General features: G+C 40.3%; 1 protein-coding gene across 1 annotated transcript; it reads left to right on the top strand.

Moving 5' to 3' along the window:
- The first annotated feature begins 682 nt into the window (after positions 1-682).
- Positions 683-25813, top strand: LOC127452861 (cadherin-17-like). Its single transcript, XM_051718664.1, has 19 exons — positions 683-769; positions 6020-6082; positions 6347-6442; positions 6575-6712; positions 8687-8825; positions 8952-9110; positions 10611-10769; positions 12032-12231; positions 12451-12579; positions 13288-13432; positions 13613-13828; positions 13974-14050; positions 14990-15181; positions 15319-15563; positions 16513-16643; positions 16871-17089; positions 24620-24730; positions 24858-24974; positions 25064-25813. The coding sequence occupies exons 2-19, from the start codon at positions 6035-6037 to the stop codon at positions 25150-25152; spliced, it is 2610 nt and encodes an 869-aa protein (XP_051574624.1). The 5' UTR covers positions 683-769; positions 6020-6034; the 3' UTR covers positions 25153-25813.
- Positions 25814-26396: the final 583 nt, after the last annotated feature.

The following is a 26396-nucleotide window of genomic DNA, read 5'->3' as shown; positions in this document are numbered from 1 at the left end:
GATGATGGATGGAACTGGCTGATGATGCCTGTAAACTGTCAATCTTAACATCAATTATATTGGAAAAGGTGTGCTGCCACTCTCAGCTATAATAATTGTCCAGAGTGTTACAAGTAAATCTTTACATTTAAGTAGTCTTGGACGAATACATCTGAAGATAATTTTCAGTGGGATAGAAGAATTGAGACACAAACTTGGAGCACAACCAAAGACAGAGGCTATCAAAAGATCAAGGAGCAAAGATCACAGCCCTCTATTACTCAAGATTCTGAACACACTGCTGTTTAACATGACCTTTATATTCTCTGTGAATGTACAGTTTCGTCCATCTGTCACAAAACTCACACTCAAAGTCAGAGCTTTTTTTGTCCAAGCTTGTCTCAGAAGTGTGCATCAGTGCTTTTTCTCCTTTGTCGTCATCTGTCCTGCATGGATTTGCAGAGAAAGGCCCTTGATTACAAAGAAACTGACACGCACTAGATTGAGAATGAATGGGTGTTGTGTGTCTTTTCAGTTACACTGTATAGTCACTGTAATGCATTGCTCTTCATTTATACTCACACATCGGCACCTAACTTTGATCCAGTGTGCTATTGCCTATTCGCGATCCAGTGCCATAAAATATCTCAACCTGAAGGTCCACTCCTCTTAGCGTTGAATCAGTAGATAATGACTAGGCTCAATAAAGCTGAGTTAAACTTTGACTGAAGCAGGAAGCACTGTGAGACTGAAACCTTCTGTCTGTTGAGAAGAGGAGCTCTGCTCACAGGTCTGTCTCTTATATTATCTTTAATTTCTTCTTTGTTTCTATCTTTTTATTTAGGCTGATTCTTTAGTATATATCATGTTAGAAGCGTATATGTAATTTGATTTGTGATTATGCTTTCAAGGCCTATAAAAAGCTGTGATCTTGTTTGACATTGCTCAGTATTTTCAGAAGGGTGTTGCCCAGCTGTAGTCATATTGAGGACATTTAAAGATAATAAACACACTGTCTAGTTGTAGCAGTCTTGCGTTCTGTGTGTAAATGTAGTTATGAGTTTATTTTGCTTTAGGAAGTGTGGCTATGACATTTTTGACCCAGTGCTCTCAGAATGTCATCAGAGGTCATAAGCCTTTTCAATGAAAAGGCATCTGGTCCTCCTATCTGTCAATACTTGAAATTATAGTTAGAGCTGTTTAGTGTCTTGTTAATGGATTGTCACTGCATTATTCTGTTATTTTATATCTTGTTTGGAGTGGTTTACAGTTTCAGTACCTAGCAGCAAGTTCACCTTCAGTTTGAAAAGTCAAATTATCACAGACATATTTAACTTTAATGTGATCACAGCGGTAACTGGTTAAGATGGCATTTGTAATGTAGAATCAGAATAATTCAACACAGATATGAAAAGGCAATAATATTAACCAATGTATCAAATATTGACCAATTTATTTGCTAATTGTGTCAATCAAGAGTTTTAGGCAGAAGGAAAGGGTGAAAGTAGCTTATTAGAAGTCACATTAACATCTCAATGTCACCTATGTGTCACCTATTTCTGTCTGTAGGTGTGTTTGCCTTTCACAATAAATCAGACAGATACAAGTGAAATAAAAATCCAGTATCAGTAAAGCACTCAACATTGCAGCTTTTCAAATCCAATATTTCAGTAGAACAGTCAACACAACTTTTCTCCAATTGGACTCCAATTGCAACCAATGCAGTGTTCATAATATGTGTGATCAGACAAACATCGCTAAATAAATCTGTTTATCATTGCAGTATTTTGTTGCTGTCTAAGAGTCCTAAAGTATGGAGCCACACCTGTACAGAACTTCCTGTATTGATCAGTGATCTGCAACTTACTTTCATTTACCAACCGTGCCAAGTAATCTTAACATGTTCAATTCAGAAATCAATAGATTTTACTGTTACAAAGAAAAATATTGTTTCATACCAGTATCAGTTGAGTTATCCTTTAATTTGAGAATCAATTGATATTGAATTGATAATTTTAAGACATGACCTTGAAAAAGCACCACATTGTTTTCTTTAAATGTAGAAATTGCTAAGAGGTCAGAGAGAAAAAAAGAAAGAATTAACGTCTTTACAGGTCAAATGTATGGACAGCAAATCAAATTGAACACTAGATTATGAGTTACAGTTGAAGTCAGAAGTTTACATACACTTAGTCATTAAAACTCATTTTTTAACCACTCCACAGATTTAATACTAGTAATCTATAATTTTGGCAAGTCGTTTAGGACATTTACTCTGTGCATGACATGAGCAATTTTTCCAACAATTGTTTACAGACAGATTGTTTAACTTTTAATTGACTATATCACAATTCCAGTGGATCAGAAGTTTACATACACTATGTTAACTGTGCATTTAAGCAGCTTGGAAAATTCCAGAAAATGATGTCAAGCCTTTAGTAACAAACAATAGTACGCAAGTATAAACACCATGGGACCACGCGCCATCATACCGCTCAGGAAGGAGATGCATTCTTTCTCCTAGAGATGAATGTAGTTTGGTGCGAAAAGTGCAAATCAATCCCAGAACAACAGCAAAGGACCTTGTGAAGATGCTGGAGGAAACAAGTTGACAAGTATCTATATCCACAGTAAAACGAGTCCTATATCGACATAACCTGAAAGGCTGCTCAGCAAGGAAGAAGCCACTGCTCCAAAACCGCCATAAAAAAGCCAGACTGCAGTTTGCAAGTGCACATGGGGACAAAGATCGTACTTTTTGGAGAAATGTCCTCTGGTCTGATGAGACAAAAATTTAACTGTTTGGCCATAATGACCATCGTTATGTTTGGAGGAAAAAGGGTGAGGCTTGCAAGCCGAAGAACACCATCCCAACCTGTTAGGATGGGGTGTTTTGCTGCAGGAAGGACTGGTGCACTTCACAAAATAGATGGCATCATGAGGACAGAAAAGTATGTGGATATACTGAAGCAACATCTCAAGACATCAGCCAGGAAGTTAAAGCTCGGTTGCAAATGTGTCTTCCAAATGGACAATGACCCCAAGCATACCTCCAAAGTTGTGGCAAAATGGCTTAAGGACAACAAAGTCAAGGTATTTGAGTGGCCATCACAAAGCCCTGACCTCAATCCGATAGAAAATTTGTGGGCAGAACTGAAAAAGCGTGTGCGAGCAAGGAGGCTGACAACCTGACTCAGTTACATCAGTTCTGTCTGGAGGAATGGGCCAAAATTCCAGCAACTTATTGTGAGAAGCTTGTGGAAGGCTACCGAAAACGTTTGACCCAAGTTGACCCAATTTAAAGGCAATGCTACCAAATACTATCAAAGTGTATGTAAACTTCTGACCCACTACGAATGTGATGAAAGAAAGAAAAGCTGAAAGAAATCATACTCTCTACTATTATTCTGACATTTCACATTCTTAAAATAGTGATCCTAACTGATCTAAGACAGGGAATGTTTTCTACGATTAAATGTCAGGAATTGTGAAAAACATATTTTCTTATTTAAATGTATTTGGCTAAGGTGTATGTAAACTTCTGACTTCAACTGTACTTACTGTATTATATAAATACTTTGGACTGTTCCTCCTCTAAGATGTGTTGATCCATATTTTCTATACTTGTTTAATGATAAATTAGTTTAATAAATTAGGCTTTACAATACAACTTCAATACAAACATTGTACATATTGATACACTGCGACCATACGGCACTGACACGCAACTACACACATGCACACATTTACACTCAGCTCTGTCTGGCACAGGAGGCACCACCCACTTTAGAATGCCAAGTAACCTTTAAATAACCTTTTTATGGGCTGCGATTCACATAAAAAAAATAAAAAATAAAAACTCACACTGTGCCACATGACAAACAAGTCATAATGTCACCATCAAATGCCACTCACTCACTATTTTGTGCACATGAGATGAGTCAGAAATTGGATATCCACACATTAATAGATGGATCAATGATGTGACGCTCATTTTTTTGTCTGCGTCTAATAAATTATCCAAAAATACATTACAAATGCAATTCACACTAAACATTTACTTGAATACACTTCTATGATGAAAATGTTTTCAATTACTGAGTTTAACATCATTGTGATATGTTTTCTGGGGCTAAAAGTAAAAACTGTCATGTGGTGCAACCATCCGGAGGCAGTAAATGAAAAGCTGAAATTCTCAAAAAAAAAAAGTTGTGCTGAATAATAATTTAGTATAATTTCTTTGAAAAAAAAAAATGCAGTGAAACAATTTTATTTTAAAGCATGATTAATATTTGAAAAACTTTTGCCCCCAAAATCTAAGTCATGTGGTGCAACCAACATGCAGGGTTGGGAGGTTTACTTTTGAAATGTATTCCACTACAGATTACAGAATACATGCTGTAAAATGTCATTTGTAACATATTCCGTTAGATTGCTCAAGGTCAGTAACGTATTAAATACTTTGGATTACTTCTTCAGCACTGGTAGATTTTTTCACTTGTTTTGACTATAAAAACTCTGCCAGTACAGTAAGACAAAATACACATGTTAAAAATGCATTCTCTGGAAAACCTAAATAACTTATGCAGTGTTGTTTCTAAAACAAGATCAATCAAACTGATCTTGTTTTAAGGATTTTTAGATATTTTTACATGAAAACAATACAAAAATTATTATTAAGAATACAATATTTGCTCTAATATCAAAGGTCTTACTAGAAAAAATCAATTATTATCCAACGTGAATTTTCTTGATAAAAAAAATATGATCGTGCCTGGTAATGTGCATGTAAAATAGCTAGAAATAGCATTTTAGCTTAGCGTAAAGCTGACAATTTACACAAGGTTTATTTCTATTTCTTCTGCTCCAAACTTACTTCAAACTTACTTCTCTGTCTGCTCGTATGAATGTAACACATCATAAGAAAGTGTTTCACCGCTGTTCAAACGCTCTTTGGATTGCATCATTAAATGAAACAAATGACAATAAAATACAAAGTAATCTCTTCAGTAATCAAAATACTTTTGGAATGTAACTGTATTCTAATTACCAATGATTTAAATTGTAACTAGTGGAATACAGTTACTTATATTTTGTATTTTAAATACGTAATCCCGTTACATGTATTCCGTTAGTCCCAAACCTTCCACCATATAGGTAGAAATTTTGTTGTCATGTGACAAAAAAACATAAAACAGAGAAGATCTCTTTAGACCCACAAGACTGTGCAGATTTAAAAACAAATCATTATTTTGTAATCTCATTAAATATCAATATTTATATCTATTTTAATATATTTTACTTGATGGTTGCACCACAGGACATTTTTAAAGTCATTAAATATTTTTTCTTTGTACACACTGCTATAAACTTTTTTCAAACAATTTGAAAAAACAACATGAACTCAAAGATTACATTTCTACGAACTTGATACATGTGTTTAAACCAGATTTATAAAATATTTCTAATGTTTATCACCTCAGACAACCTTATTTGTCAATGACCCAGACATGTTTCAAAATAATATAAAATAATATAATATAATATAATATAATATAATATAATATAATATAATATAATATAATATAATCATTTCCTAAACAAATTCCTGTACACAAACACAGCAAAGCACACGATTAGAGGATTAATAAGATGAGATATTTCTAATTTTTCTATTGTACTAATGTACAGTAACTATTACTCAAGGCTTCTGACCCAAGTGTTTTTGCTTATAATCATTGACTGAAGTTTAACATTAAAGAAACAGATGATAGTTTTGCTAACGTTCTATTTCCAGTGTGGGCAAGTAATTCTCACTATGTACATACACTGCACATCGCAGCCAAAAACAAAAAACAAACAAAAAAACCAAACAAAACAAAAAAACATCCTAAAGCAGCTGTCATGAAGTTGCTGAAATTATTTAACAAATTAATGTCATTCCTATAAATTAGAATGAACCAATTTAGAAAATGACTGCTTTTGCAATAAAATGTAGTCATGAACTCCACATCGTTAAAAGCTTATTTCTCTCCATCAGGTTTTGTTGCTCAGGATGATGAGAGGTGCACATTTGCTCTACTTGACCCTTCTCATCAGCACTGTACGTATGTGAGCGAGTGGGATTTTAATTCAATGACCTTGTAGTCTTCTTGCAATATTTGATTCCGTCTATAAATGAGTAACAGTGCTGAAGTCCAATTTTCTCCCCACACTTCATTAATCAGTTGAAGACACAATCCTGATTCATTCCTTCATTGGAAAGCTGAATGATTTGTTCCACTTAAAACAGAAATGTGCAAATATATTCAGCAACCTTCACAGCACAGTCAAGGCTTCACCTAAATTTTAATGATTTTTGTCACAGGCTCATGGGATAGGTATGGAGGATAAAAAAGGGCCCTTAGGACATAAAGTTTTAGATGTGCCAGAGGACACACCTGTGCCTTATGCCATTCACCAGGTATTTTTCTAGATTTATAATAGTCATATTTACTGCTTTAATGTAACACTATCATAACATGTGACATCCTTGTTGATTAAATGTGTTCATTAGAATATCATAAAAAATTGTTCTCAAGTTGTCTTTGTTCAGTTTACATCTGCAGTTGAAGGTGTTTCTTCATACCATGTAAATGGAGAGACAGAAGGAAAGATCAGTATCACTTCAGATGGCTGGCTATACCTGGAGGAACCTCTGGAGTGGAGCCCTGATAAAAGCCACCATCTAGATGTAATATGCATTACACATAACATACGAATACTTGGGTCTTAAAATAGACACAAAATGTACATGTTGTGCCTTTTCCAGTATGTTGAGCATAGCACACAGTTTATATTCATATACATTTTAATACTTGGATTGATGAAATAAAAATTTTTGTTTATTTGGATTAGGTGTTATTGTATCTATATTCAGTTTATTGGTTAGCACGCTTTGGTACAGCAAGCACTTCTTTACCTAGCTAATAACACTCTAAATTGTATACTTACCATCTATTCATCACAATGGCCTCAAGCTAATGCACATTTTGTGATATTTTCCTCTTTAAAAAAGTTTTACACATACACTACCAGTCAAAAGTTTTGAAACACGACTGAAATGTTTCTCATGATCTTAAAAATCTTTTTATCTGAAGGTGTATGCTTAAATGTTTGAAATTAGTTTTGTAGACAAAAATATAATTGTGCCACCATATTAATTTATTTCATTATAAAACTAAAATTTAATAAATAAAATTAAAAAAAACTTTTTTGAAATTGATGACTTGGACCAAATAATAAAGGAGCCAATAAGTGCCCAACATAGATGGGAACTCCTTCAATACTGTTTAAAAAGCATCCCAGGGTGACACCTCAAGAAGTTGGTTGAGAAAATGTCAAGAGTACATGTCTGTAAATTCTAGGCAAAGGGTGACTACTTTGAAGATGCTAAAATATAACACAGTTTTGATTCATTTTGGTTTTCGTTTAGTCACAACATAATTCCCATAGTTCCATTTATGTTATTCCACAGTTTTGATGACTTTACTATTATTCTAAAATGTGATAAAAAAAAATTATAATAAAGAACGAGTAAGTGTTTCAAAACTTTTGACCGGTAGTGTAAATGAGTACTTTAACTGATGTACTCTCACTCCAGTCATATCAGTGGTCTAGAAAAAGCTGTTTTACTCTACATGGGGTGGGGGTCTTCTCATTGGGGCAGACATGTTAAGATCCCATGACCAGCCAAATACTTCTCACTTTATCTCAGTATCCCCCCTTTTATTGGCCATTTTACTTAGTGAATGCATTTATGATGGCTGAAAAATACCACATATGAATAGAGCATTTCTAAAATGCCTTTGGTAACTGAAAACTTTTGCATTTGTGTGATGCAGTATACTGCATACTGTAGTATACTGTAAGTCCAAGATGGCTACAATATCAGCCAACGCGACATAAACAAACTATGTATAATTACTGAATGTACCTTAATAGGGATAGTTCACCCATAAATGAAAATTCTCTTATCATTTACTCACACTCATGCCATCCCAGATGTGTATGATTTTCTTTCTTCTGTAGTACCCAAACAATGTTTTTAGAAGAATATTTCAGCTCTGTAGTAGGTCATTTCAGTGCTAGTAAATGGTGGCCAGACCACTGAATCTCCAAAAAGCAAAGACAACATTAAAGTAATCCATTCAACTCTAGTAATTTACTCAATGTCTTCTGAAGTGATCCAGATGGTTCTGGGTGAGAATAGACCAAAATTAAACTCCTTTTTCACAATAAATCTTGACAGCAGTCTCCTTGGTGATTGTGATTTGAAGCTCGATTACACTTCCTGTTGCGCCATCTAGTGCTCTGTGCAGGCGTCAGTCACTACGAAGTGTAATCGAGCTTGAAATCATGATCATGCCTAGAGATGTACAATGAAAAAGAAGTTATATTTTGGTTTGTTCTCACTCAAAACCAACCGTTATCTACTTTTTGGAGCTTCAAAGGCCTGGCCACCATTCACTTGCATTGAAAGGATCTGAAAAGAGCTTAAATATTCTTCTAAAAATATTTGTTTGTGTTCTGCAGAAGAAAGAGGCATGAGGGTGAGTAAATGATGAGAGAATTTTCATTTCAAAATCCTTTTAAATGTAAATATTAATGTAAATATAAATTCCACCAAACAATTGAAAATGTGTTGTTGTTGATGTTTTTTCTTTAGATTGAGGCACACTCAGCAGATGATGAAATTGTTGATGGGCCTTACTCGGTTGTCTTACAAGTTGTGGATGTCAACAACAATCCTCCAGTCTTCAGTGAGAGTCAGTACAGTGGTACAGTTAGAGAGCATTCGCCTGCAGGTAAGGAACATACGTTGTCAAGAGGAGGCTGCTGGAACAGGTGCTGAAAACTCATGATTATGCACACCAAATTTCCATGAACACTCTTTTAATTGCTGTATTGTCATTTTGTGTGTGTGTGTGTAGGAGTTCCATTTGTGCAGGTGTTCGCTTCAGATGCGGATGATCCTAACACACCAAATGCTCAACTGAGATTCAGCATTGTGAACCAAATCCCCAATCCCACAAATATATTTTACTTTGGGATCAACCCGGACAATGGGGAGATCTTTATAACAGAGGAGGGTAAGCCAACACATTCATCACAGAAACACACAAACAAACCAAACAAGCATGCAACATGTATAAATGTGCATATTATGATAATTCAGCATTCTTAATTATTAGTAAAAATCCGTAAGAGACATGGAAAATTCAATAGTGAATATAATTTCTTATAGTTATGCCTAACTCAAATATTTCATTGGCTAGAAATTGGTCTTTGTGAGGTTAATCTCTATTAAATGATTTTTTATTGCTTTATTTTTTAATACTTATCCAGTAATCACCAACACCTGAGATGTCATTTTGTATGTTGGTGTGTGTGTGTATATATATATATATATATATATATATATATATATATATATATATATATATATATACACATGTATATATACAGTTGTGCTCAAAAATTTGCATACCCTTGGAGAACTGGTAATATATGTACCATTTTTAAAGAAAACATGAGTGAGCAGGAAAAAACAAATGTATTTTATTTCTTATGGTATTCATATTCAACTGTAGGTTATAACAGAATGGCAAATTTTTGCAGGTGGTATAGCTGCCCATTTATCTTGGCAAAATGCCTCCAAATTCTCATCACTCCAAATTACAGTGTGCCAGAAGCTGTGAGGCGTGTCAAGGTGTTATCATTTGTGGCATTGGTGCAGTAAAGGCTTCTTTCTGGCATCTCGACCATGTAGCTCATTTTTGTTCATGTATCGTCGTATTGTGCTCCTTGAAACAACCACACCGTCTTTTTCCAGAGCAGCCTGTATTTCTCCTGAGGTTACCTGTGGGTTTTTCTTTGTATCCCGAACAATTCTTCTGGCAGCTGTGGCTGAAATCTTTCTTGGTCTACCTGACCTTGGCTTGGTATCAAGAGATCCCTGAATTTTCCACTTCTTAATAAGTGATTTAACAGTACTGACTGGCATTTTCAAGGCTTTGGATATCTTTTCCATCTTTATAAAGTTCCATTACCTTGTTACGCAGGTCTTTTGACAGTTCTTTTCTGCTCCCCATGGCTCAGTATCTAGCCTGCTCAGTGCATCCACGTGAGAGCTAACAAACTCATTGACTATTTATACACAGACACTAATTGCAATTTAAAAAGCTACAGGTGTGGGAAATTAACCTTTAATTGCCATTTAAACCTGTGTGTGTCACCTTGTGTGTCTGTAACAAGGCCAAACATTCAAGGGTATGAAAACTTTTGATCAGGGCCATTTGGGTGATTTCTGTTATCATTAGGATTTAAAAAGGAGCCAAACAACTATGTGATAATAAATGGCTTCATATGATCACTATCCTTCAATAAAAGACAGTTTTTTTGCATGATCAGTCATATTTTCAAAATCAATGCCAAAATGTCACAATTTCTGCCAGGGTATGCAAACATTTGAGCACACACACACACCCACACACACACATATATATATATATATATATATATATATTGAGTGCCAAAATGTTATTTCTCTTAAAAATAAGATAATACTGTGTTTTGCTGTTATGTTGCAGGAGAAACATTTCTGAGGGCAAGGCCCACGTTGATGTACAGCCACGGGGAAGTTCGTGGCAGTCCTGATGTTCTGAGGAGGAAGTTTGAGGACTTCTGCACACCAACGAACAATGTGCCTCTTGAGATCAACCCATTTTACACTTGTGTAGAGCATGCTGGTGAGAACATTGAGAAACACACAATGATTATATTATTATAGTTTTATCCACTGTTCTGCATTGACTTGCTCGTACCACAGAGGGACTTAGTGATAGTTCACCCAAAAATAAAACATTATGTCATAATTTACTCACCCTCATGTTGTTCCGAACCTGTATGACTTAATTTATCACATGGAACACAAAAGAATATGCTAGGCAGAATGTTCAAATATTCAAATTCATTGCATCTTTTTTCCATACAATGAAAGTGAATGGTGACTGAGCCTAACATTCTGCCTTGCATCTTTTTTTGTGTTCCACGGTAGAAAGAAAGTCATACAGGTTTAGAACAACATGAGGGTGAATAAATTATCTTTTTTTTTTGTAGGATGAACTGTCTCCTTAACCAGTAATTCTACTCATCTTACAAAAATCAGATTCAATTACTAATATTTCACTAGAGATAACACATTAAATTCAACTGAACAAATAGATCTGACAGCATGGTCTGGGTCTTTACCCTCTGTTAGTGATCCTCTTTAAACAAATGAGAGGATGAGGGAGGACAGAATGTTTATGTCTATGGCTGGCAGGTTTTGTGTAATTACATTGCTCTGGTGTGTGTGAAACGTGCCACATTCTGTAAATAAGAATGCAGTCATTAACTGAGCTCCAGCACTTCAGATTACTGCATCAACTATTCACGCTTCACATTTCCATCTTAAATCATTGAATACCATGCTACTGATTTACAGTACTATGGAAGTTAGTGCTAATTGGCTAATATGATGTTAGAGTTTAAATCGTCCCATGAACTTGACCAGTGAAATTAGTGCTCCCATATTGGGCTAATATGAAAACTCATATATGAAAACTCATGGTGATGTTTTTATTGACTGAAACATCACCACTTAATACATATTCAGATCTGGTAACAACCTTGAACTACCTGAAGGGGTTTATTTTGTAAAAATGTCCAGCTAGCTGTACATTATCCCTCTTATTGCATGGCTACTTAACAAATGAATAAATAAATGGACATAAAATACTGACTTGAAATTAAATGATTTTATTATGTGAGAACAAAAAGATCACACAGTTATATGAAACTAGCAAAGCTTTTTAGGAAACAGTTGGCTGGTTCAACAGTAAATTATACTGTTTAGTGGTCATTTTGCAAAAATATTTAAACTTAGAATGCCACAATTGACCAATCAGAATCAAGAGAGCAGTGTAATAATCAGTAATAATTGATGAATGTTTATTTTTTGTATGAACAGAGAGAAGACAACTAAATCTCCATCAGGATCCAGACTATGCTCTGATTGTTCGTGTAGAGGACATGGGAGACGGGGCTTCAAACTCACTGAGCAACACAGCACGGGTCAACATTGCTATAATTCAAAACCTCTGGGTCAACCCTGGACCAATCACCATCAAGGAAAATGTTGAAGGGGAATACCCTATGCACGTTGCCTCAGTAAGTTTGGATCTGCGAACAATAATGTTATGTTTTACATTTACATTTATTTACATTTATTCATTTGGCAGACGCTTTTATCCAAAGTGACTTACGAAAGTCCTTTTGGTTCTGGTAGGCAGTATATTGTTTTGTTTTGTTTTGTTTTGTTTTTACAACTCATTAAACTGGGAGTGTGTGTGTGTGTGTGTGTGTGTGTGTGTGTTTTTTGTATTATAGGTGCGGTCCAATGATCCCAATGCACTGTACAGGCTGGCACAGAAAGAAAGGGTTCCCTTCCCGTTCACCATCAATGAAGACGGAGAGATCTATGTTACCGACCGTCTGGACAGAGAAGAGAAGGATATGGTGAGAACACAGGAAATAGGAAAGAAAGAAATAAATAAAGAAAGAAAGAAAGAAAGAAAGAATATGAGAATATGGACATGAGGACCAGAGATGAGTTAATGTGTTTGTTTTTCTATATACACTACCGGTTAAAAGTTTTGAAACACACTCATTCTTTATTATAATTTTTTTCTTCACATTTTAGAATAATAGTAAAGTCATCAAAACTGTGGAATAACATAAATGGAACTATGGGAATTATGTTGTGACTAAACAAAATCCAAAATAAATCAAAACTGTGTTATATTTTAGCATCTTCAAAGTAGTCACCCTTTGCCTAGAATTTGCAGACATGTACTCTTGACATTTTCTCAACCAACTTCTTGAGGTATCACCCTGGGATGCTTTTTAAACAGTATTGAAGGAGTTCCCATCTATGTTGGGCACTTATTGGCTGCTTTTCTTTAATATTTGGTCCAAGTCATCAATTTCAAAAACTTTTTTTTAATTTATTTTATAAAATTTGAGTTTTATAATGAAATAAATTAATATGGTGGCACAATTATATTTTTGTCTACAAAACTAATTTCAAACATTTAAGCATACGCCTTCAGATCAAAAGATTTTTAAGATCATGAGAAACATTTCAGTCAAGTGTTTCAAAACTTTTGACCGGTACTGTACATTGTAACCCTGGTTCTGTGTATCATATTTGTGTGTGTGATGTAGTACATATTGGTGGTAATGGCAGAAGATGATCAAGGTGTTGAGCTGGACAAACCCATGGAAATTCATGTGCGGGTGGAGGATGAGAATGATAACATTCCTGTGTGTGATGAAGCTGTGTATGAGGTGCAGGAGAATGAGCCCATAGGTAATGTGTATATATGTGTGTATTTGTCAATAGCAAGTGCACATCTCTGCATTTTGTGATCATTAATAATAATGATTACAACTGAACTGTGTCATTTCTCTGTCACTAGTGTCACCAAACAGAATTGTAATGTTCTATTGACATTTGCAATTATATGCATATGTTTTGTTCGCTGTTTAGGTCATCTGGTTGGTGTTCTGCCTGCTCATGATAATGATGAGGAGAACACCCTGAACTCATTATTATCCTACACACTTGTGAGCCAGTCCCCTAACAAGCCATCTGATAAACTGTTCAGCATTGACCAGGTCAATGGCAAAATCCAAGTGGCCAAACAAAATTTCCAGAGGAAAGACGTGCCTCAGTATGAGCTCACCTTTTCTGTGAGCGATGGAGGTACAGTCAAACTGAACTTGCCTGCAGCATACACAAGTTCTTCTCATGATCAAACCGATCCAAGCATCCTTTAAATATATAATTTACTGTCATATGTTATGTTATGAAGAAGAATGTACATCCTAATGTTTGCAATTCTTTGTAGTTCACGCCACGAATTGTACAGCAGTCATCAAGGTCATTGACATCAATAATGAGATTCCTGTCTTCGAGAAAAATGATGTATGAATCTATTTTACTTACCTAAGTTATACCCCAGGGGTCTGTGAGATAGAAATACAAACTGAAAATTAAATAATTAAATTAAATTAAATAACCATGGAAATATTTCACAAGTAAACAAGCAAAGATGTTGTGAAATTCATAATAATTTATTTTTTAAATTAACATTGAAGTTAACATTCCTTAAAGGAATAAAGAAATATATTCAGAAATAAAAACTCTATTATCATGTACTCATCCTCATGTCAGTTGAAACACATATGACTTATAATTTCTTATGCAGAACACAAAAGGAGATAATTTAATGAGTATCTCAGTTCGTCTTTTCAATACAATGGCAATGGTGGATAGTGCCTCATTTAAAAGCTTAAAAATAGATTGACAGGTATCATACAAGTAATCCATGTGACTTGTGCATCATATTTCAAGTCTTCTGAAGGCATATGATAGGTTTTGCTTAGAAACAACCTGAAATTTAAGTAATTTTTAGTTGAAAATAATGATGTCTATTACACTTTCATGAGTGAATGTTTGTTCACAGTGTTCACGTTTTCACGCAAGAAGACTTGGAATATGATGCCCAAGTTACATAGACCACTTTCACAATACTTTTGAATCCTTTATTGTGAGGCACTATTCACTGCGTTGTTTTGAAAAGATGGGCTCAAATATTCATTAAAGATCCCTTTTTGTGTTCTGCATAAGAAAATCATACGGGTTTGCAATGAGGGTGAGAAAATTTGACAGATTTCTTTACATTTTTTTATTAGGTGAATTATCCCTTTAAATAAATACTTCAATACACACAGTATTTTAGATTATAGTGGTACAGCTGATAAAAAAATAAAAATAAATTGGGAACCCCTGCTATAGATAATTGAATATTGACTCACTGCTCTGATTTACTATGAGCTAATTGATTCTTCTCTACATTTACAGTATGGAATTTACAGTGTTCCTGAATTGGCTGATGTCGGCACCAGTTTGCTCACCATCAAAGCCACAGATGAAGATGACCCAGGAACAGGAAGCTCTAAGGTAGAATATCACATTACTGGTGGAGACCCACAGAACCTCTTTGCCATTGAGGTTGATGAAGCCACTGGAGAAGGCAGGGTGTACATCGCACAGGTAAACAGGACTTTCCTTGTGAGGATACCAAACTTGAGGACACAAAAGCTAGAACCACAGTGTTAAGTTTTGCTTTATGTTATCCTTATTTCCTTTATCCTCTTTACGGTATATTTCTCCTAAATCTGTCTCTTCAGCCATTGGATTATGAGGTCCAGAGTTCTTACAAACTCCAGATTGATGCCCGTAATCCCGAGCCCCTGATAAAAGATGTGGAATATGATGATCGTGCCACAGCAGTTGTTGTCATTCAGCTGGTGGATGTGGACGAGCCTCCAGAATTTGAAGTGGAGTCTCTCAATGTCAATGTGCCAGAAAACCTCACCATTGGGACTGTAATAATGACGGCTGCCGCCAGAGATCCAGAGGGAAAGGCTCTCAAGTAATGCCATGAATATAACAATATACTTTTGAATATGTGTCTCCTACATGTATTGATTTGAAAGAATTCAAGGGAGATCAGATAAAATAAATATTTCAGTCATAGTACTGTAATTATGCTACTGGTTGATTTAGTTATACACCAGCAGTTAAATGTTGAAATAAATAAAGGCCACAGTCCTGAACACTGATTATCCCAACCAAGCCTGATGGTGGGCTTACATAACTTCTTAATGAAAAATGACAATCAACAGTAATTTTGTATAGGCTTGTTTTAACTGTTATGTTATGTCATAAATACAGCCTAAACTGTAATAAAATATGCCCGCAGGGACAGAACAAGATGGAGATAGACCACCCATATAGACATGAATGCCCTTTGACAAGACCAATTTATCCACCATGCAGTTTCCATGCTAGTCTATGCTGGTTTAGCTGCTGAACCAGCTGGTCAAGCTAGTCAAAAAGCCTTGATGAAACACCAGTGCACCAGCATTCAAAACGTAACATACTGTATGCTGGTGTACAGAAGGATGGGAGAAATCACAATGCTTAATATGATGGCTAAAGGACAGGAAGTCCCATCTTTCAAATAAAAAGAGCATTGTTGGTAAAGGCATCACCTAGTCTTTTGCTATAGAATATGCATTATTATTAACTAGACCAAGTTTTTTTTTAGCCTGATTTGTGCAAAAAAATCTAGACTGTCCATTGACCATTGTTGTCAGTTGCTATTGGTGATTTGACATGTTATTGAAATGTAAACTTTGTAAACACTTGTTTTTTCCCATTCAAGAAGGACAGGAGCAGTTTTTGCATGACTAGAAAATAACTGCCAAGATAGCTACCAAGTGACTTGATTCAAAAGGACTTTGATACCTCTTGTTAGAACTGATTAGCATTTTTAATTGCTATTCATCCAATTACTGTGTTTATATGTTGTGTGTCAGGTTTAAGATGGAAGGGGATGAGCAGGGTTGGTTGGAGCTAGATGTTGACACTGGAGAAATGAAGACTAAAGCTGCCCTGGACAGAGAGATGGTTGAGGAGATCACAGTGAAAGTTATCGCTTATGAGTCAGGTGAGAACACTGCAGAGGATCTGTGTCACATAAAATGTCTCAGAATAGTTTAGGGACTTTTTTAAAGAGCGTATTTGAGTACATTTTGTTACCAAAGAAAGAGCAACATTCTTCAGTTCCTGGCTATTACTATCTCAGACTCTCCAATCTGACACTGCATCTATCCAGGTCTATGGTGAATGTGATTTAGTAGGTATTAGATTCTATATTGTTTCTGTTACTTTTAGAGGGTGATGAGCAAGAGGCTGAGATGAAGGTGGTCATCCATCTGCTGGATGTAAATGACAACTACCCTAAACTGCAGGAGACGCAGGGCTTCATCTGTGTGCAGAAGATGGCGCCTTTGATGATCACCGCTGTGGATAACGATGGCCACCCCTTCGGAGAGCCTTTCACTTTCTCCATGCCCCGCAAGTCACCAAACTGGGAGATCAAAGCAGTGGATGGTGGGCATACCTTTTTTCTTTGTCACTGTAACTCTTTATCTTCATAACCTAACAGTTACATTGCCATTGACAATATAATTGATGACACTGAAGAATCAGGATATGATCAGACCTGTTACGTAAGGGATAATGTTCAGTCAGCCGGTTGTTGTCACAAAATAAACCCCAACATGGTGATCCTGACGCAAAGCGGAGGGGTCTTGTATCAGTATGGAGGGGTTTATTTTGCAATAATAACCGGCTAACTGTACATTATCTCACTTTTTGCATGGCTACAAACCAAATAAATAAATAAATGCATGGACATTTGCGTTAAAATTGTGTAATTATGTGAGAAGAAATAAATCGCTGAACAGCTGAAATCCATCTCTGGTTTGCATCAGAGATCTGCTGGTGTTTACTTTGTAATTAATAACTGTCTGACTGCTCATTATGCATCTTATTACAAGACTACTTGCTAAATAAATAAATAAATGCATGTGAAACATTGATTTTAGTTTAAATTACTTTATTAGCTTATTTAAAGACAGCCGCGGCCCATGCATGAAGTCTAGGCCTTCAGTGCGATTCATGCCATTAAGAAAACACAGTTTCACAATGAATAAGACACCATATGCCTATCATACAATACGTGGCAGTCAACAAATAATACGTTTACATTTTAAAAACACGTCCACGCATGAAAGCCAGAACCAATGAAGTCTAATACCAAGAAAAAGCTCTCCAATAATATTTGTGATTTAAATTTTGCTTACAAAAAATTTTGTTTCGTCAGGGTACACAGTTACTTTTCAAAACCTGATCCAACACTGAATGCTCAAGCAGCCTAATTTACACTTAGAAAACGTCCTGGTATACTTTTTGTCCCTGATGGAGGGAACGAGACATTGTGTCGATGTAGTGACACTAGGGGTCACTCTTGGGAGCCCCAAACACCTCTGATCTTTGAAAAAAGGCCAATGGGAATTGGCGAGTGGAATTTGCATGCCACTCCCCCGGACATACGGGTATAAAAGGAGCTGGTATGCAACCACTCATTCAGGTTTTGTGCTGAGGAGCCAAAACTAGGTCCCGGCCATTTCAGTGGGTAGTTCAGTGTTGTGGCAAGAGGAACACAAGGTCTCGTTCCCTTCATCAGGGAAAAGAGGTTACGAAAATAACCAGGATGTTCCCTATCTGTCACTCACTCAACGTTGTGTCGATGTAGTGAGACTAGGGGTCCCTATACAAAACGCCACAACTAGTTGAACTGTGTTACGTGGACTGGCAGTGTGAGAGGAGCAGACCGCTGTGTGCCTCGTAGCCAGCACACCAGGCCATCACATAACATCCCCCAGTGCTCTTATGGGTGTCGAACGGTCCTTCGGGAACAAGTCGACTGCCCAAAAAATAGGGACAGGCTAGCCCAGCCATGGCCTATTTTCCTCTCTTTTCTCCCCAAAAAGAGTGGAATTTGTTAACCAACTGGGGGCCCATAAATGTCTATGTCGGGGGGGTGTCACTCCCAAGGGGAAGACACCACGGAGACCACACCCCGCCCAGAGAAGGGGGGGTGTATTTTGCCACACCCCTGGTAGAATGGGCTCATAGCCCCGCGGGGGGCGGCACATGCTGAGCGTGATATGGCGTCAATGACCCAATGGGCGATCCTCTGTTTGGAGACAGTGCTTCCTTTCCGCTGTCCGCCAAAGCAGACAAAGAGCTGCTCGGAGTTTCTGAAGCTCTGTGTGGGATCCAAATAGATGCGTAAAGTGTGCACTGAACACATCAATGGCAAGGCTGGGTCTGCCTCCTCCTGGGGCAGTGCTTGCAGGTTCACCACCTGATCCCTAAATGGGGTCGTGGGAACCTAGGGCACATAGCCCGGTCGGGGTCTCAGGATCACGTGAGAGTAGCTCGGGCCGAACTCCAGGCACATTTCGCCGACATAGAACACCTGCAGTTCCCCTACCCTCTTGATGGAAGTGAGTGCAGTCAGGAGGGCAGTCTTCAGAGAGAGTGCCTTTAGCTCAGCTGACACCAACGGGTCAAAGGGAGCTCCCTGTAGTCCCCAAAAGACTACAGAGAGATCCCATAAGGGAATGAGGTGCAGTCTGGGGGGGTTCAACCTCCTAGCGCCTCTCAGGAACCTGATGATCAAGTCATGCTTCCCCAAATACTTACCACCCACTGCATTGTGATGTGCTGAAATGGCGGCTATATACACCTTCAAGGTGGAGGGGGACAGCCGCCCCTCCAACCTCTCCTGCAGGAAGGAAAGCACTGATCTGACTGCGCATCTCTGGGGGTCTTCGCATCGGGAAGAACACCACTTAGCGAATAGACACCACTTCAAGGCATACAGGCGCCTCGTAGAGGGAGCCCTAGCTTGAGTGGTCATGTCTACTACCACAGGTGGTAGGCCACTTAGGTCTTCCATGTCCTGTCCAGGGGCCAGACATGGAGATTCCAGAGGTCTGGTCGCGAGTGCCAGATGGTGCCATGTCCCTGAGAAAGAAGGTCCATCCTCAGGGGAATTCACCGGGGGCTGTCACGAGGAGCGTGAGGTCCGAGAACCACGTCTGGGTGGGCCAGTAGGGTGTTTTCAGGATGACCTGCTCCACGTCCTCCCTGACCTTGCACAGGGTCTGTGCAAGTAGGCTCACTGGGGGAAACACATAGTTGCGTAGTCCTGGGGGCCAGCTGTGTGCCAGCACGTCTATACCGAGGGGTGCCTCGGTCAGGGCATACCAAAGCGGGCAGTGGGAGGACTCCTGGGAAGCAAACAGGTCTACCTGTGCTCGACCGAATCGACTCCAAATCAGCTGTACCACCTGGGAGTGGAGTCTCCACTCTCCCCTGAGCGTAACCTGTCATAACAGCGCATCCACTGCGGTGTTGAGGTCGCCCGGGATGTGAGTGGCTCGCAGCAACTTGAGGTGCTGCTGACTCCAGAGGAGGAGACGGCGGGCTGTGACATGCAACGGGAGCATAAGCCGCCTTGGCGGTTGATGTATGCCACCATTGTCATGTTGTCTGTCCGAACCAACACATGATTGCCCTGGATCAATGGCCAAAGCCTCTGCAGGGCGAGCAGTACTGCCAACAACTCGAGGCAGTTGATGTGCCAACGTAGCCGCGGGCCATTCCAGGAGCCGGCGGCTGTGTGCCCATTGCATACGCTGCCCCAGCATGTTTGGAGGAATCTGTCATAACCACGACGTGCCTGGAGACCTGTTCTAGGGGAACCCCTGCCCGTAGAAATGTCAGGTCGGTCCAAGGTCTGAAGAGGTGGCGACAGATCGGCGTGACGACCACGCAATGTGTCCCGTGGTGCCATGCCCATCTCGGGACTCGAGTCTGAAGCCAGTGCTGAAGCGGTCTCATATGCATTAACCCAAGCGGTGTGGCCACTGTTGAGGATGCCATATGCCCCAGGAGCCTCTGAAAAATTTCATTGGGACTGCTGTCTTCTGTCTGAACGCCTTCAGACAGTCCAGCACCGACTGTGCGCGCTTGTTCGTGAGGCACGCCGTCATCGAGACTGAGTCCAACTCCAAGCCGAGAAAAGAGATGCTCTGAACCGGGGAGAGCTTGCTCTTTTCCCAGTTGACCCAAAGCCCCAGCCGGCTGAGGTGTGTGAGCACCAGGTCCCTGTGCGCACACAACACATCCCGAGAGTGAGCTAGGATTAGCCAGTTGTCGAGATAGTTGAGGATGCGAATGCACACTTCCCTTAGTGGGGCAAGGGCTGCCTCTGCGACCTTCAAGAAGACACGAGGGGACAAGGACAGGCCGAAGGGGAGGACCTTGTACTGGTATGCCGGCCCTCGAAAGCAAAACGCAGGAAGGGTCTGTGTCGAGGTAAAACCGAGACGTGGAAGTACGCATCCTTCAGGTCTACCGCTGCGAGACCAATCTTGATGCCGGATGCTCGCTAGAATGCGTTTTTGTGTCAGCATCTTGAACGGGAATCTGTGCAAAGCCCGGTACAGTACTCACAGGTCCAAGATTGGCCGCAACCCACCGCCTTTCTTTGGTACGATGAAGTAGGGGCTGTAAAACCCCTTCTTCATCTCGGCTGGAGGGACAGGCTCTATCGCACCCTTCCATAGGAGGGTAGCGATTTCGTGTGCAAGGTCGAGGCATTCTCGCCCTTCACCGAGGTGAAGTGAATGCCGCTGGGCAGACGCCTGGCGAACTGAATCATATAGCCAAGTCAGACGGTCCGGATCAGCCATCGCAACGGGTTGGAAAGCGCGAGCCACGCGTCCATTCTCCGGGAGAGGGGGACCAAGGGGACAATCTCGTCGGACATACCGGCGGGAGGGGCCTCGCAGCAGGGTGGAGCCTGAGGCACCACATCAAGGGGGCTTGAGCCCCGTGGCCGTGCTGAGTCAAAGGACATCGAAGCACTTACCTGGCTCCTGATACCCACCATAGGATCGGTCGGGGAGGGGGGAGGAAGTATATCGTCCCTGCAGTCCATCGGAACCATCCCGGTGTGGGCATGCTTGTGCCACAGCTGGGCGCACAGGTGCGGGAGGGCCGCTGTTGGAGCGCCAAACCTGCCGAAATGGAATGGTGGGCGGTGGTCGTGATGATGGCCGTGCGCACCGGATATGTGACCCAGGGAACAAGAAAACCGCTCTTTTGTTGAACTTTTGGGTACCGCAGCCTCTTGGGCATGAGGCGAAATTAAATGAAAATGAAACAAAAGATTCTCCTCCCGGCCCTCCACCGGGGGATGGAGTGGTCTGTTCACCAGCTCCAGAGCAGCAGGTCTCCTCATCCCTGGGTCGCCCGTCTCAGGGGCACTTCGAAGCCTTTCTCGGGTTCTTGGCGGCCGGCCGTGAGACGGGTGGCATCTGCTTCCTGCGGTGGGCTCCACGCCGGGGCCGGGCAGTGGGGGCGGGCTGCAGGGGAGCCGGTGCTGTTGCTACAGGAGGACGACCTTGGCGACGAGCAGACAGGGTGCGGGGTCTTGAGCCACGCTGGGGCAGGATATGTTGAATGGCCTCCATCTGCTGCTTCACCGCCACGAACTGCTGGGCAAAGTCCTCAACAGTGTCGCCGAACAGGCCAACCTGGGAGATGGGGGCGTCAAGGAACCGTGCCTTGTCAGCCTCTCTCATCTTGACCAGGTTGAGCCAAAGGTGGCGTTTCTGGACCACCAGGGTGGACATCACCCGCCCGAGAGACCACGCCGTGACCTTTGTCGCCCAGAGAGCGAGGTCGGTCGCTGAGCGCAGTTCCTGCATCAATCCCAGGTCGGAACTACCCTCGTGCAGTTCTTTCAGTGCCTTGGCTTGGTGTACCTGCAGGAGAGCCATGGCATGCAGGGCGGAGGCGGCTTGTCCAGCGGCGCTGTAGGCCTTAGCCATCAGAGATGACGTGAACCTATCGGCCCTGGACGGGAGCTTCTGGTGCCCGCGCCAGGTGGTGGCGCTCTGTGGGCACAAGTGCACCGCAAGCACCTTATCCACCTAGGGGTTCCCCGAATAGCCCCTGGCAGCCCCACCATCGAGGGTAGTGAGGGCGTGGGAGCTGAGAGATTGGGATCGGGTCGTGAAAGGTGCCCTCCATGATCTTGTCAGCTCCTCATGCACCTCCGGGAAGAAAGGAACCGGGGCTGGGCGCGGCCGTGAGCGGCGCTCCGAGCCGAGGAACCAATCATCGAGCCGCGAGGGTTCAGGGAAGAGTGGAGGGTTCCACTCTAACCCGACACTCGCAGCTGCCCGGACAAGCATGTCGGCCTGCGACTGGGCAACCACACCCAAGGGAGGAAGCCCAGCCGAAGCCTCCGCATTAGACTGAACGAGCCTGCTCTCTGATGCTGTGCTCGAGAGCTCATCGTCTTCCCGGGCTCTGAATAAGAGGTCGAATTCGCCCTGAGACGAGCCGGTGGTCTCATCCGAGATCCCGATTGGGGCAAGCGAGCGTGCTGAGGAATAGGAGGTCCGTGGGGGGATACCCATCAGAGGTGCTCCCATTGAGGTCCCCAAATCTCCCCCAGTGCTAACCGCCATAGCCTCATACCCGTAGGTAGAAGGACTGAGGCGGGGAACCGCTGGGGTGGCTTGCTTTCTCACGAAGGCAAGCCACGACCGCAAAATTGCCATGGTCATGTTCTCGCAATGAGGACAAGACCCATCCACGAACAATGTCTCCACGTGGGCAGCGCCCAGACATGTAAGAGAGTGCTCGTGATCGTCAGAAGCCGAGAGATAACGACCGCAACCAGGAATAACACACAAACGGAAAGGCATCTTTAAAAAGACGTTCTGTGTGTGCCGCTCTTTTAGAAGAAAATATACTCTTTTAGAATATACTCTTTTTGTTTGAGTTATTTCTGCCGAAGCGCCAAGGGGGGTTCTCTGCTCTGCACCGGTGCAGAGGGGGAGAAGCCGCTGAAATGCACCTTAGAATCCAGCAGAGGAGGTGAATGAGAATCACAGAGAATTCAGCTCAATGAATAGAACCGCTCGGCTCCGAAGAGAAAATCTGAATGAGTGGTTGCATACCAGCTCCTTTTATACCTGTATGTCCGTGGGAGTGGCGTGCAAATTCCACTCGCCAATTCCCATTGGCCTTTTTTCAAAGATCAGAGGTGTTTGGGGCTCCCAAGAGTGACCCCTAGTGTCACTACATCGACACAACGTCGAGTGAGTGACAGATAGTGAACTCCTGATGTTGCTATAACAATGCAAAAAGCACTTACCAATTTGCTTGAAGTGAAAATCAGTCCTCCTTTCCTGTTTAATTAATCAGTCGCACAATCATGCAGAACATCTCGGGTTTTTAAATCCATAAGGGTCTCTTTCTCAACGGCAATACAAGCAGGGATGACAGCTGACTCGTCAGCAAGATCTTGCGCTCTTCGCTTTCAAATTACGTACATCACTTAAAGTGTGATTGTGTCACTCAAGGACAGCTAGAAGGCCTGGACTGGGACATATCCGAAACACCACACCCACAAGAACAAATAAATCAATCTGATTGGCTGATTAATCTGACAATCTGACTTTAGATGCCTATTCACTTACACTGTTGGGGGATTCTGCAAATATTCTGAAGGCCTGACGGGGTGGAGCTCAGACTCGCGCGCTGCTTTGGCTAAGGAGCATGGCTTCGGGCATGCGATTTGTGAAACAGTTGTCACACTTTGCTTGTAAGAATGGAGGAATAAATTTTGATTGGATAAACATTTTTTGTTTTTTGCTATTCATATGTAGATTAATTAGGAGTTGAAAAAGATTGAAAATACATAGGCAAAAAGGTCAATGAGAATGAAAGGATGAAAAAATATACATTTTTTAGGCATGAGAAGGCTTTGCTGGTCCTGAGAAATCGGCACTGTTTAAAGAGATTGCACAGTGATCCGAGAAGTAGTAAAGATGGCTCGCAATACCCGGATGAGTGGTCTGATATGTGGATGTGCAGTTGTTACTCAGAAAGATCAGACTGCTAGATGGTGCCATTGACCAATCAGAATCAAGTATTCTAGTGAGCTGTGTAATAAATTTGTGTTACCTGTTTGTATATCTGCAGGAACTTCAGCGCAGCTCATTCTGAAGAAGAAGCCCTCATCTTATCAGAACGTCTCTGTTCCCATCAACATCAAAGACAATGATGGGATAGGTATCACCCAGAGATTTGATGGTGAATATTTTTTCTCTCCCCAATTCTTAATTTTCTGTCTTTATCTTTCACATATACCATTCTACTCAATCATATACTAACATCTTAAACACAGATTTAATGAGATGGATCTCTTTCTCTCTCTTAGTGCGTGTATGTAACTGCACTTCTTTGGGCTACTGTTACATCGAGCCAGCAGTTCATAGCTGGAAGCTGGGCATGTCTTCCACCATTGGCATACTGGCAGGAGTGTTTGGTTTCATCAGTAAGACTGATATATTGCAGCTCATTAAAGTAAAAAAGAGCAAGTGTTTAATAAGATGAAGTTCACTTTAAAATTGTTTTCTCTTGCAGTTATTTTCTTGATCATTGCTATGTACCGAATCAAGAAGAGGGAGAAGAAGAGAGCAGCAGCTGGTGGAGAGACTCAAGCCATGCTCTAGACACACTCACTGTCTGGATAACATGCAAACTGCACACACTCCACATATTGAAGTGGCATCTATGACAAACAGACATATTAACATTAAATATCCATGTTCAAGATTTGTGCCATCCAGTAGTTTTCCCAGTAACTTATTTGACTTGTGGCCTGGCAGTTCTGTGAAATGTTTTATATTTAAATGCTCAAAGTATTTGAGCTTATTTTGTCCAAACAATTTCATTTTCCCCCATGGTATTAGAAGGGAAGGTGTATTCTGGGAATTGTGAACATTTGTGGTGTGTTTGTGGCATAAATTCTTGCTTACCTGGAGAGTACTTAGAGACGTGTTCATGTTGCTATAAAATAAATATTTAATTTTTATTCTTTAATTTAATCTATTAAAAAAAACTTAAATCTTATATTTATTCCCTGTTATCCAAGAATTGACTAAAATATGTATAAATCTTTCCATTTGATAGTTATTTTTGTTTTCTCCAAAGAATGTCTTGTGCAAGTTAAAGGACATTTTCTCAAAAATGCCCTTTCATTCTACTGTGTTATTTTGTCATGGAACAAGGCAGAATAATTACATAATCACAAAAGTTTTGCTTATTTGCCTTTAGAAAATTTAGAAAATTGTAATTGTTCATTCTGTAAATAAAATTCTTCTTTGACCCAAATACTGTTTTTATTGCTTACAGTGAAATGATTATTAGGCTATTCTGTCTTTGCAATAAATCCACAACCTTCCTATATTGAAATTAGTTGTCAAATAAACAATATTACAGCAATAACATTAAAGCAAAATGTATAAGTTAATGGTAGAGATAATTTTCATTTTACCAATAATATATATGCTTTTATAAACACAACAATTTTTATATACTGTACTGGTATGTTCTATAAAGTTTCATGATGGATTGTAGATCTTGAAAGAGATAGATATCACTGTTGAGACAAAATGGGATATGGAGTAACAAGCCAGAGACTCATACATTCTTATTCTGTATCACTAATCAGTATCTCTGCTGCTACACCGTAGATCTATTACCTTCATTTTTGCACATCTCTAAGCAACATGTTCCATAACAAACACATGAAAACAAGAGGAGACTAAGAAAGTTTGAGTGGGGGATCGGAGGATGGTGTCACGGGACATTTGTAAAAAAAACATGGTTATGCCTTATGTTTGATATTTGCCAGAGCTCATCTGTTGGGGGAAGTGGGGGGGATGGGGGTCTTCTTGCACCCTGGTGTCATGGG

This window comes from Myxocyprinus asiaticus, chromosome 15 (assembly GCF_019703515.2).
Source record: "Myxocyprinus asiaticus isolate MX2 ecotype Aquarium Trade chromosome 15, UBuf_Myxa_2, whole genome shotgun sequence".
Classification (NCBI taxonomy): Eukaryota; Metazoa; Chordata; class Actinopteri; order Cypriniformes; family Catostomidae; genus Myxocyprinus; species Myxocyprinus asiaticus.
Note: the sequence above shows the minus strand (reverse complement) of the source record. Positions and strands in the feature narration are given on the sequence as shown.

Coding starts and splice junctions, on each gene's coding strand:
- LOC127452861 (XM_051718664.1), top strand. CDS start 6,035: ATGATGAGAGGTGCACATTTGCTCTACTTGACCCTTCTCATCAGCACT. Junction 6,443..6,574: donor TGCCTTATGCCATTCACCAG/GTATTTTTCTAG, acceptor GTCTTTGTTCAG/TTTACATCTGCAGTTGAAGG. Junction 24,975..25,063: donor AGGAGTGTTTGGTTTCATCA/GTAAGACTGATA, acceptor TTTCTCTTGCAG/TTATTTTCTTGATCATTGCT.